This window comes from Xenopus tropicalis, chromosome 2 (genome assembly GCF_000004195.4).
Source record: "Xenopus tropicalis strain Nigerian chromosome 2, UCB_Xtro_10.0, whole genome shotgun sequence".
Classification (NCBI taxonomy): domain Eukaryota; kingdom Metazoa; phylum Chordata; class Amphibia; order Anura; family Pipidae; genus Xenopus; species Xenopus tropicalis.
Genome location: NC_030678.2, coordinates 2,057,696 through 2,070,369, shown reverse-complemented (window position 1 = coordinate 2,070,369; position 12,674 = coordinate 2,057,696). Strand labels below are relative to the sequence as shown.

The window sequence follows — 12,674 nt, the reverse complement described above, 5'->3', positions numbered from 1 at the left end:
CACTGTCAGTTCCCCCCAACTGAACCCCAGAACTTCTTTCTGCCAACCGTGAGCCCCCCCAAACTGAGCCCCCCGACTCCCCTCCCTTGGTGTAACATTAACCCTTAGCTAACCGCGAGCCCCCCCACTGTAACATTAACCCTTAGCTAACCGTGAACCCCCCCACTGTAATGTTAACCCTTAGCTAACCGTGAGCCCCCAACTCCCCTCCCTTGGTGTAATGTTAACCCTTAGCTAACCGTGAGCCCCCAACTCCCCTCCCTCGGTGTAACGTTAACCCTTAGCTAACCGTGAACCCCCCCACTGTAATGTTAACCCTTAGCTAACCGTGAGCCCCCAACTCCCCTCCCTTGGTGTAATGTTAACCCTTAGCTAACCGGGAGCCCCAACTCCCCTCCCTCGGTGTAACGTTAACCCTTAGCTAACCAGGAGCCCCCAACTCCCCTCCCTCGGTGTAACGTTAACCCTTAGCTAACCGTGAGCCCCCCAACTCCCCTCCCTCAGTGTAACGTTAACCCTTAGCTAACCGTGAGCCCCCCAACTCCCCTCCCTCGGTGTAACGTTAACCCTTAGCTAACCGTGAGCCCCCCCCCCACTGTAATATTAACCCTTAGCTAACCGTGAGCCCCCAACTCCCCTCCCTCGGTGTAACGTTAACCCTTAGCTAACCGCGAGCCCCCCAACTCCCCTCCCTCGGTGTAACGTTAACCCTTAGCTAACCGCGAGCCCCCCAACTCCCCTCCCTCGGTGTAACGTTAACCCTTAGCTAACCGTGAGCCCCCAACTCCCCTCCCTCGGTGTAACGTTAACCCTTAGCTAACCGCGAGCCCCCCAACTCCCCTCCCTCGGTGTAACGTTAACCCTTAGCTAACCGTGAGCCCCCAACTCCCCTCCCTCGGTGTAACGTTAACCCTTAGCTAACCGTGAGCCCCCAACTCCCCTCCCTCGGTGTAACGTTAACCCTTAGCTTAGGCTACTGACCTCTGGCCCTAAATAGCCACATGCAGCACAAAACCAGGTGATTGAGCCAATTAGCCCCCAACCTGGGGCAACTGGGGCAGAAAGTCTCTTCTCCTCTCACTGACGGATCCCCCTCACTAACCCCAGAACTTCTTTCTGCTAACTGTGAGAACCCCCACTGTAACATTAACCCTTAGCTAACCATGAGCCCCCCAACTCCCCTCCCTCGGTGTAACATTAACCCTTAGCTAACCGTGAGCCCCCCAACTCCCCTCCCTCTGTCTAACGTTAACCCTTAGCTAACCGTGAGCCCCCAACTCCCCTCCCTCGGTGTAACGTTAACCCTTAGCTAACCGTGAGCCCCCCAACTCCCCTCCCTCGGTCTAACGTTAACCCTTAGCTAACCGCGAGCCCCCCAACTCCCCTCCCTCGGTGTAACGTTAACCCTTAGCTAACCGTGAGCCCCCCAACTCCCCTCCCTCGGTGTAACATTAACCATTAGCTAACCGTGTTGGGGGCTCACGGTTAGCTAAGGGTTAATGTTACACCGTTTGTTTTGGGCTGAGTGAGATTTATTGCCCCTGTAATTATCAGTTATAGTATAACTTTTTATTGCCCTCCGGCCCCACTGAGGGCTGTTTTTTTTCCTGCTGTGGCTCCTCTATTGCAGCCGGAGGGCCCCACTCACCGCTACACTGCTTGTTCCGACTCCGCACAGGATACACAGGCACTGAGCAGTGGAAGAGTCTATGAAGAACAGAAGGGGGGGGCACTCACACGGCACACAGAGGGGTAAGTTACCCTTTAGCTGAGCCCCATTTGAGCAGAGGCCTGTGGCTAGTGATAAGCATGTTTGCCAAAAGCAGGGCAACCAAAACCATTAAATATGTGAAATAAGTTTGTTTTTTGGGACAGGCTCCTCCCACAGACCAAAGGCCGTACTTTGTTACTCCTGAATAACCTGTGTGTGCCTGTGATAGGGAGATTAGAGTGTAAGCTCTACTGCAGCAGGTGATTTATTTATGATCTGACCCCCCCAGGGGCAATTTGCACTGCTCATGCCAATTATAAATCAATTTTAATAAAACCAGCTACAGTTGCCCTTAACCACAGACCCCCACCCCCCCAAGGGTTAAATTAGTTACCCCCTTTTTACCCCCTGTGTGTGTGTATACATTTATTTGCCTGCGAATGAGAAACACGTGGCCCTTGGGTGTAGACCCCCCCCCCCCCCGTGTATGTATTAGTGGGAGCTGCCATACCTCCGTCATTTTTCCATCCCCTCCAGTGAAACAGCAGCCCCTAGTGGCCAAACGTATTTTGCATTGAGTTTAGTTTTTTTTTTTTTTTTAAATGAAACATTCTCTTAATTAAAGGGTAAATAAGCCAAACGTGATACAATAAATAAGATCAGGGAGATGTAGAAAATGAAGCCATGGGGGGGGGGCGGAAGGTGCCATACAGCACATGGGTCAGTGTGGGCGGCACAGAACGGGTTAACTGGTTAGCAGTCTAGAATGCAATTGTGTCAGTAGCGCAGGGGTCAGAAGTCACCCAGGGCTCCCTGCACACCCCCAGGGGGACCCCCTTTACGGGACACAATGGGCTGCACAGGGGCCTGAATCCACACAAATAACAGCTGAATGTGCATTGGGGCCCCTGCCCCTCCGGCAGCGCAGGGGTTAACTCCGGGCCTGCCTCTCCCCCTGCCCACAATGTGCTGCCCTTACACAATGCCGGGGGTCAGGGCAGGGTTAATCCCATTATGGGATGTTTGTTCCTGGGAATAAAGGGAAAACAGGGCAGGGGCCCAGAGGGGCCCCAAGAGCCGGACTTTGCACTGAGAGGGACACAGGCAGCCGCACTCACACTCACTGGGACTGGGGCAGGTGAGTTCCCATGGCCAAAGGGTACCGGGATGGGGGGCAGATCGGATAGGGGCACGTCTAATCCAGGGGGGGGGCAAAGGCCGGGGAGCATGTGACTCAACTAACTGCCAGCTCTGGCACTTTCCCTTTATCTGTCACTTATTATAGGGGCCCCACAATCATAGGGCCCCTTGGGAAAGAACATTCGAAAACATGATATGCCTCTCTCTATATCTATCTATCTATCTATCTATCTATCATCTATCTATCTATCTATCTCTCTATCTATCTCTTATCTATCTATCTATATTGGGGCCCCTGGAAGAATAACATTTGAAAACATGACATATCTCTCTATCTGCCTGTCTGTCTATCTATCATCTTTCTTTCTATCTATCTATCTATCTATCTATCTATCTATCTATTTGTCTCAATCTATCTCTATCTATCTATCTATCTATCTATCTATCATCTATCTATCTATCTATATTGGGGCCCCTGGAAGAATAACATTTGAAAATATGACATATCTCTCTATCTGCCTGTCTGTCTATCATTTTTCTTTCTATCTATCTATCTTTATTGGGGCCCAACAATCACAGGGGCCCCTTGGAAGAAGAACATTTGAAAACATGACCTGTCTCCCTCACTCACTGTTTATCTTGAAGTTAACTCTTATTATGACATAGAGAGTAATATTCTGAGACAATTTGCAATTGGTCTTCATTTTTTATTGTTTGTAGTTTTTACATTATTTTAATTTTTGTTCAGCAGCTCTCCAGGTTAAGGTTTCAGGAGCTATCTGGTTGCTATGGTGCAAACCACCTTAGCGACCAGGGATTGGTTTGAGAGAGAGACGGGAATATGAATAGGGGAGGGGCTGAATAGAAAGATAAGGAATAAAAAGTAACAATAACAATAAAACTGGAGCCTCACAGAGCAATAGGGTTTGGCTGCCGGGGTCAGCGACCCCCATTTGAAAGTACCTGCCAGGGTGTTTGCATTATCTGCACTGCTCGTTCTGACTCCAGAAACATTGTAGGGTACAGTATTAGCACTAGACGGTCGCTGCTGGGCATTATAACATGGATTAAACATTGGGGGGGGGGGGTAGATTGCTTGTTGGTTCTGACCCGGCTATAAATGTACAGAAGGGACAAAGGGACAGGGAGGAAGGGGAGACAAATATCAGTTTTATATTCCCCATTACTTGTCCCCTGTGACCCTGGGAGATTCCTCATTGCTCTCTGTGATTGGCTGGTAGTTCCTTTTATTCTCTGTGATTGGCCGTAACACATCACTTGACCCTGTATGACGCTGGCCTCTGTGTCTCCTCCCCCCCCTCAAGCCACTGGCCCAGAACTGGTCTGACTGGGTCCCTGCTGGATCCTACAGTCTGTATAGCACCCACCTGCACCCACAGGTCTGTCTCTCTCTGTATAGCACCCACCTGCACCCACAGGTCTGTCTCTCTCTGTATAGCACCCACCTGCACCCACAGGTCTGTCTCTCTCTGTATAGCACCCACCTGCACCCACAGGTCTGTCTCTCTCTGTATAGCACCCACCTGCCCCCACAGGTCTGTCTCTCTCTGTATAGCACCCACCTGCACCCACAGTTCTGTCTCTCTCTGTATAGCACCCACATGCACCCACAGGTCTGTCTCTCTCTGTATAGCACCCACCTGCACCCACAGGTCTGTCTCTCTCTGTATAGCACCCACCTGCACCCACAGGTCTGTCTCTCTCTGTATAGCACCCACCTGCACCCACAGGTCTGTCTCTCTCTGTATAGCACCCACCTGCCCCCACAGTTCTGTCTCTCTCTGTATAGCACCCACCTGCACCCACAGGTCTGTCTCTCTCTGTATAGCACCCACCTGCACCCACAGGTCTGTCTCTCTCTGTATAGCACCCACCTGCACCCACAGGTCTGTCTCTCTCTGTATAGCACCCACCTGCACCCACAGGTCTGTCTCTCTCTGTATAGCACCCACCTGCCCCCACAGTTCTGTCTCTCTCTGTATAGCACCCACCTGCACCCACAGGTCTGTCTCTCTCTGTATAGCACCCACCTGCACCCACAGGTCTGTCTCTCTCTGTATAGCACCCACCTGCACCCACAGTTCTGTCTCTCCCTGTATAGCACCCACATGCACCCACAGGTCTGTCTCTCTCTGTATAGCACCCACCTGCACCCACAGGTCTGTCTCTCTCTGTATAGCACCCACCTGCACCCACAGGTCTGTCTCTCTCTGTATAGCACCCACCTGCACCCACAGGTCTGTCTCTCTCTGTATAGCACCCACCTGCCCCCACAGTTCTGTCTCTCTCTGTATAGCACCCACCTGCACCCACAGGTCTGTCTCTCTCTGTATAGCACCCACCTGCACCCACAGGTCTGTCTCTCTCTGTATAGCACCCACCTGCACCCACAGTTCTGTCTCTCTCTGTATAGCACCCCACAGGTCTGTCTCTCTCTGTATAGCACCCACCTGCCCCCACAGTTCTGTCTCTCTCTGTAGAGCACCCACCTGCACCCACAGGTCTGTCTCTCTCTGTATAGCACCCACCTGCCCCCACAGTTCTGTCTCTCTCTGTATAGCACCCACCTGCACCCACAGGTCTGTCTCTCTCTGTATAGCACCCACCTGCCCCCACAGTTCTGTCTCTCTCTGTATAGCACCCACCTGCCCCCACAGTTCTGTCTCTCTCTGTATAGCACCCACCTGCACCCACAGGTCTGTCTCTCTTTGTATAGCACCCACCTGCACCCACAGGTCTGTCTCTCTCTGTATAGCACCCACCTGCACCCACAGGTCTGTCTCTCTCTGTATAGCACCCACCTGCCCCCACAATTATGTCTCTCTCTGTATAGCACCCACCTGCACCCACAGGTCTGTCTCTCTCTGTATAGCACCCACCTGCCCCCACAGTTCTGTCTCTCTCTGTATAGCACCCACCTGCACCCACAGGTCTGTCTCTCTCTGTATAGCACCCACCTGCACCCACAGTTCTGTCTCTCCCTGTATAGCACCCACCTGCCCCCACAGTTCTGTCTCTCTCTGTATAGCACCCACCTGCACCCACAGTTCTGTCTCTCTCTGTATAGCACCCACCTGCACCCACAGTTCTGTCTCTCTCTGTATAGCACCCACCTGCACCCACAGTTCTGTCTCTCCCTGTATAGCACCCAGCTGCACCCACAGATCTGTCTCTCTCTGTATAGCACCCACCTGCACCCACAGTTCTGTCTCTCCCTGTATAGCACCCACCTGCACCCACAGGTCTGTCTCTCTTTGTATAACACCCACCTGCACCCACAGTTCTGTCTCTCTCTGTATAGCACCCACCTGCACCCACAGTTCTGTCTCTCTCTGTATAGCACCCACCTGCACCCACAGGTCTGTCTCTCTCTGTATAGCACCCACTTGCACCCACAGTTCTGTCTCTCCCTGTATAGCACCCACAGTTCTGTCTCTCTCTGTATAGCACCCACAGTTCTGTCTCTCTCTGTATAGCACCCACAGTTCTGTCTCTCTCTGTATAGCTGTTTCTCCCTATGGGTCCCCCCCCCCTGTTTCTCCCTATGGGACCCCCCCCTGTTTCTCCCTATGGGACCCCCCCCTGTTTCTCCCTATGGGACCCCCCCTGTTTCTCCCTATGGGTCCCCCCCCCCTGTTTCTCCCTATGGGACCCCCCCCCTGTTTCTCCCTATGGGACCCCCCCCTGTTTCTCCCTATGGGTCCCCCCCCCCCTGTTTCTCCCTATGGGACCCCCCCCTGTTTCTCCCTATGGGACCCCCCCCCCTGTTTCTCCCTATGGGACCCCCCCCTGTTTCTCCCTATGGGTCCCCCCCCCCTGTTTCTCCCTATGGGTCCCCCCCCCTGTTTCTCCCTATGGGACCCCCCCCCTGTTTCTCCCTATGGGTCCCCCCCCCCCTGTTTCTCCCTATGGGTCCCCCCCCCGTTTCTCCCTATGGGACCCCCCCCTGTTTCTCCCTATGGGACCCCCCCCGCCCCACTCTCTCTATATAACCTGCTGTTATTTCCAGGTCAGACAGTCATTCTCTGCACTTCAGTTCTCTCTCACAATCTGCACATTGGGCCCCGCCCCCTGTATAACATGTCCCTCGGTCCCTCCCAGCACTTTGAAGGGTCTCTCTCTATATGCAGGTTAGTCCTGTCACTCTGTGTAGTACGGCTTCTGATTGGTCGCTCCCCTGTATAGTACGGCTTTTGATTGGTTACTGTATGTCCCACCCACTCACTGTCTATAACACTCAGCAGTTGGTCACTGTATGTTTCAGATATAACGCAGCTTCTTATTGGTCACTGTATGTAACAGATATAACGCAGCTTCTTATTGGTTACTGTATGTAACATATATAACGCAGCTTCTTATTGGTCACTGTATGTAACAGATTTAACACAGCTTCTTATTGGTTACTGTATGTAACATATATAACACAGCTTCTTATTGGTTACTGTATGTAACGGATATAACACAGCTTCTTATTGGTCACTGTATGTAACGGATATAACGCAGCTTCTTATTGGTCACTGTATGTAACAGATTTAACACAGCTTCTTATTGGTCACTGTATGTAACAGATATAACACAGCTGTTTATTGGTTGCTGAATGTTGCAAATATTACGCAGCTTCTTATTGGTCAGTGTATGTAACAGATATAAGGCAAGTGTCTATTGGTCAGTGTATAGTATTGCTGCTCCCTCCCTATAACACCTGTTGGTCCCTGTAAGTCAGATCCTCCGTGTAACATATTGGCCCCTGTATAGGGGGCCCTGTACCCCCATATAACACAGCTTTGTGATGCCAGCAGGCCTGTGCTTGGGGACGCAGAGATGTCCCTCATTTGCCTGGCAGACTTCGAGGCCTACGCCAAGGAACACCTGCCCAAAGCCACGTGGGAGTATTACGCGGCCGGAGCGGACGAATGCTGCACCAGGGACGATAACCTGCAGGCGTTCAGGAGGTAACATGTGACCCAGCCAGCCAATCACATTGCCCTGAATCATCCAGCACTGCAGCCACTTTGTACATAGCGTTGGCACCTCCCCTTTCCTCTACAAGCCCCACCCACTCCTTACAGGGAGTCTTGGGAGCTGAATATTTGGAGTCCCTGTGTGCTACTCACTGGGGCCCCTGACAGATCCCCCGCCTAATGGTATTTAACCCCTTTATACACATATCCAACCCCTTGGGGAATTGACCAACTGCAACTGCTTTTCCTTACAGGATCCGCCTGAGGCCCCGGATGCTTCGTGATGTCTCTGTAATGGACACTAAGACCACGGTGTTGGGGGAAGAGATCAGCTGCCCCATTGGCATTGCCCCCACAGCATTCCACTGCCTGGCCTGGCCCGATGGCGAGATGAGCACGGCTAGAGGTACCGAGACCCCCGGTGCAGTCTTTTAGCCCCATAGCACCCCTTCTCAATGGTTCAACCCGCCCAACAATGACAGCTGTATATTGACACATTTGCATATTGAGGAGGAGTTAATAGCAAAAGCCCCTCCCATCTAGTCTATATGGATAAGGAGGAGATAAGGACCCGCAACTGCTTCTTGGTGTCTCTGCTAATTGGTGGTCACTTCCTCTGTTCACCACAAGGGGGAGTAAAGGCCACAATGACCCATCCCTATGTGCTTAGGGGTGCAGGGAACCCAGTGTTATTGTTGCCCATATTGTGCCCATGTTGTGCCCATTGCTGACCCATATTTGTGTCCCCCTAGCGGCCGAGGCTCTCAAGCTCCTGTACGTGGCCAGCACCTACGCCACCTGCTCCGTGGAGGAAATTTCCGAGGCTGCGCCGGAAGGTCTGCGCTGGTTCCAGCTCTACGTGTACCGGGACCGCAAGCTGTCGGAGCAGCTGATTCGCCGAGTGGAGGCCCTGGGCTTCAAGGCTTTGGTGCTCACCGTGGATGTGCCCTACACGGGCAAGCGCAGGACCGACATCCGCAACAACTTCCGCCTTCCGCCGCACCTCAAGGTCAAGAACTTCGAGGGGGTGTTCGAGGTACTCTGATCCGCCATGTTTTACCCACAATGCAGTGTTTTTACCCAATGTCCCAGTGCCATTTTGCTTTAACCAAATACTGTTTGCCAGGTAGGTGCTCTATTGGGTTCTTACTTGGATGCCCCACCTGTTCCTGGGGCAGATGGTATTACTCCACTGAGGAGGCTGGGGGGCATGAAATCCCCTGTACAGGGGGGGCCAAGCTGACCGGGCCCCTTGGCAACGCGGTTGGCCACCTCCCCCCGCAACCTCCCAGCGCAATGACAGGCTGTGGGGGCAATGACAAGGGAGTGCAGACTAGGGGTAGGTAGGAGAGGTAACTACCTGGCACCCCCCATCATTGTGCCCTAGGAAGGTGCCTCTTCTGCCCACCTCTAGTTCTGGCCCTGCCCACCTCTACAGTAGTTCTGGCCCTGCCCACCTCTAGTCCTGGCCCCACCCACCCCTATTTATGGCGGGAGAGCTCAATGCAATCTGAATGTGTTCTCCCTGCACTCATCTAGGGACATGGTGGCCCCGATAACTATGGGGTCCCCCTCAATACCCTGGACCCATCAGTGAGCTGGAAGGACATTTGCTGGCTGCGGAGCGTCACCAGTCTGCCAATTGTCATCAAGGGAATCCTGACCAAGGAGGACGCGGAGCTGGCGGTGGTGTACGGTGTCCAGGGGATCATTGTGTCCAACCACGGGGGGCGCCAGCTGGATGGGGAACTCGCCACGGTGTGTAATGCTGACCAGGGCCACTAGGGGGCGTAGAGAGGGTATGTGCCCTGGGGCATGACAGGGGCCCCTTTGGGGGGGGGAAAGGTTGGTTATGACTGATGCACCCCCTGTGCCCCCCAGATTGATGCCCTGGCGGAGATCGTGGAAGTGGTACAAGGCCGGATAGAAGTCTATTTAGATGGAGGGATCCGGACAGGAAGCGACGTGCTGAAAGCGATCGCCCTGGGGGCAAAGTGCGTGTTCTTGGGGCGCCCCATCGTCTGGGGTCTCACCTACAAGGTGGGGTACTGGGGTGCCATGACTTTGGGTGGGAGCTTTGAGGGGGTCTCATAAGGAGAATGGGTCCAGAAGGTCCGACACAATGAGAATATAAAATGTAACCCCTCCCATTCTCCTGTCTGTATGTCTCAGGGCGAAGAAGGGGTGAAGGGCATCCTGCAGATACTCACAGATGAATTCCGGCTCTCCATGGCCCTTTCAGGTAAGTCCCCTTTGGTGCCAACTTGCCCTATTGCCCCATGGAGGTACTTTATATAATGCGGCCTTGGGCAGTTACCATAGCAATGGCCCAGGGCAGGAAGCAGTTGGCAGGAAATCCCCGGAGGGGCCCTCGGATATTGGGAATGGGAAAGCAGAGGATGATGGGAAAAGGAGACACAGGCAGTGGCAGGGCATGGGATATGGGGGGGATAAGATGAAAGAGACTATTGGGGGGTTATTTGAGTGGCACTGATATAGGGGGGTGGGATTGTGCCCAAAAGACAGGGAGGGGGCTGGGCAGGAACTGGGGGCGGGGTTTGTGGGCAGTAAGAAGACAGCAGTACCACCACCATGGCCAGACCCATCAGCATTGTATCATCTCATAGCCTTCCTGTTGTGTTATAATCCCCTAATTAGCAGCCCAGTAGGTCCAGTGTAGAAAGTTCCGGCCCCAGCGCCCCCTTTAATCTCAGGAGGGGGTACACATTCATCCCTGCCTCTGTGGGGGGGTCATATAGGGGCTGGTGGGATCATCATCCAAAGCGACTTCAACCAAAGGTCCAGTGGGAATGAGACCAGAACCAGTACCACCAAGGTCTTTCCCTCCGGAACTCCCTGTTCTCAGCTCCCCAGGCCCCTCAGCATTTCCAGGGACCCCCATTTTAACCGCATTTATTGTGCCTCTCTTTGCCCCCCCCATGTTCATCTCTCTATTCTTCCCCCCCCCCCCCCCCCACCAGGCTGCCGGAACGTCTCCGAGGTCAACCGAAACCTCATCCATGTGGCCAAACTCTAGGGCGGAGCTGTGGCACCATCGCTGTATGGGGGGGTCAGAGGGGCCAACTTTGCCCCCCCCCCCCAATCAATCCTGTGCTGCTCTGCTGAAATTAAACTTTATTTATATTCCAAACACTGTGTGACTGTCTGACTGGGGGGGTGTAAGGGTTAATAAGTGCATGGGGGGGGTGTAAGGGTTAATAAGTGCATGGGGGGGTGTAAGGGTTAATAAGTGCATGGGGGGGTGTAAGGGTTAATAAGTGCATGGGGGGGTGTGGCTGATACAAGGACACCAGGCTACATATATAGAGTAACTGGGGGGGGGTAATTACAGCTGTGGGTGCAGGAACATGAGTTTGGCCCTAAGGCCGCAGCCTTCCCTTCTCCCCTTATCTCCAGACACAAGGACAGGGCCCCCCCAGGGAAATGCCTGTCGGCTGCTCAGGGACACATGGGGGGGAGGTGTATAGAGTCATATTACTATGGGGGGGCAGTTTTCTATTCAGTGCAGGGATTGTAACTCTCAGATTGGTCCTTGTGCCTAGGAGCTTGCAATCTAACAGTCAGGCCTCGTGTACCAAATACAATGAGCAGTGATCCCTGGGGGGCCACACGGGGCCCCTTCCGCCTCTGTATCAGTCCTAGTGCCCCCGAAATAAAGGGACCCCCTTGGTCCAATGGGCACAAGCGCCGTAAGCCAGAACAACCAATCAACAGTCGGTATCTGATCAGCGCAAATAACTATAGTTCTGTAGGAGGCGCCCTTTTCTGCCCAATGGGATCCTTGCTGGCAATTCCCCCGCATTCGCCAAACTGAAGAGTGCCCAAGTCAGTAGCCAATATCGGCCGGTATTGGTCATGTTAAAGGGACAGCGCCCCCCCCTTCTTTTTTCACAAATCCAATGAATAGGGCTTGTGCCTTGGTGGGGGGGAGACATTGGTTGCTGGGTGGAACAGTATATCTAATGAGTTTGGGGGGGGGGGAGACATTGGTTGCTGGGTGGAACAGTATATCTAATGAGTTTGGGGGGGAGACATTGGTTGCTGGGTGGAACAGTATATCTAATGAGTTTGGGGGGGGGAGACATTGGTTCCTGGGTGGAACAGTATATCTAATGAGTTTGGGGGGGGGGGACATTGGTTGCTGGGTGGAACAGTATATCTAATGAGTTTGGGGGGGGAGAGACATTGGTTGCTGGGTGGAACAGTATATCTAATGAGTTTGGGGGGGGGAGACATTGGTTGCTGGGTGGAACAGTATATCTAATGAGTTTGGGGGGGGGGACATTGGTTGCTGGGTGGAACAGTATATCTAATGAGTTTGGGGGGGGGGGAGAGACATTGGTTGCTGGGTGGAACAGTATATCTAATGAGTTTGGGGGGGGGAGACATTGGTTGCTGGGTGGAACAGTATATCTAATGAGTTTGGGGGGGGGGACATTGGTTGCTGGGTGGAACAGTATATCTAATGAGTTTGGGGGGGGGGGAGAGACATTGGTTGCTGGGTGGAACAGTATATCTAATGAGTTTGGCGGGGGGGGGAGGGAGAGACATTGGTTGCTGGGTGGAACAGTATATCTAATGAGTTTGGGGGGGGGGAACATTGGTTGCTGGGGTGAACAGTATATCTAATGAGTTTGGGGGGGGGAGACATTGGTTGCTGGGTGGAACAGTATATCTAATGAGTTTGGGGGGGGGAGACATTGTTGCTGGGTGGAACGTATATCTAATGAGGTTTGGGGGGGGGGAGACATTGGTTCCTGGGCGGAACAGTATATCTATGAGTTTGGGGGGGGGGAGACATTGGTTCCTGGAGCGGAACA

The 12,674-nt window shown here is 53.2% G+C and overlaps 1 protein-coding gene across 10 annotated transcripts; it reads left to right on the top strand.

The window, feature by feature from the left end:
• The first annotated feature begins 1,510 nt into the window (after positions 1 to 1,510).
• On the top strand, positions 1,511 to 10,984 carry hao2 (hydroxyacid oxidase 2 (long chain)). 10 transcript variants are annotated; one of them, XM_012957079.3, is made up of 9 exons: positions 2,746 to 2,849; positions 6,882 to 7,002; positions 7,672 to 7,824; positions 8,088 to 8,239; positions 8,586 to 8,869; positions 9,373 to 9,591; positions 9,715 to 9,873; positions 10,006 to 10,075; positions 10,815 to 10,984. In XM_012957079.3, the coding sequence occupies exons 2-9, from the start codon at positions 6,953 to 6,955 to the stop codon at positions 10,868 to 10,870; spliced, it is 1,143 nt and encodes a 380-aa protein (XP_012812533.1). In that variant the 5' UTR covers positions 2,746 to 2,849; positions 6,882 to 6,952; the 3' UTR covers positions 10,871 to 10,984. The 10 variants fall into 10 exon arrangements, with proteins under 10 accessions (XP_012812539.1, XP_012812536.1, XP_012812540.1 ...); XM_012957078.3 differs by having other exon boundaries at positions 7,669 to 7,824; XM_012957081.3 differs by lacking the exon at positions 2,746 to 2,849 and adding an exon at positions 4,155 to 4,251 and having other exon boundaries at positions 7,669 to 7,824.
• The last annotated feature ends 1,690 nt before the right edge of the window (positions 10,985 to 12,674 follow it).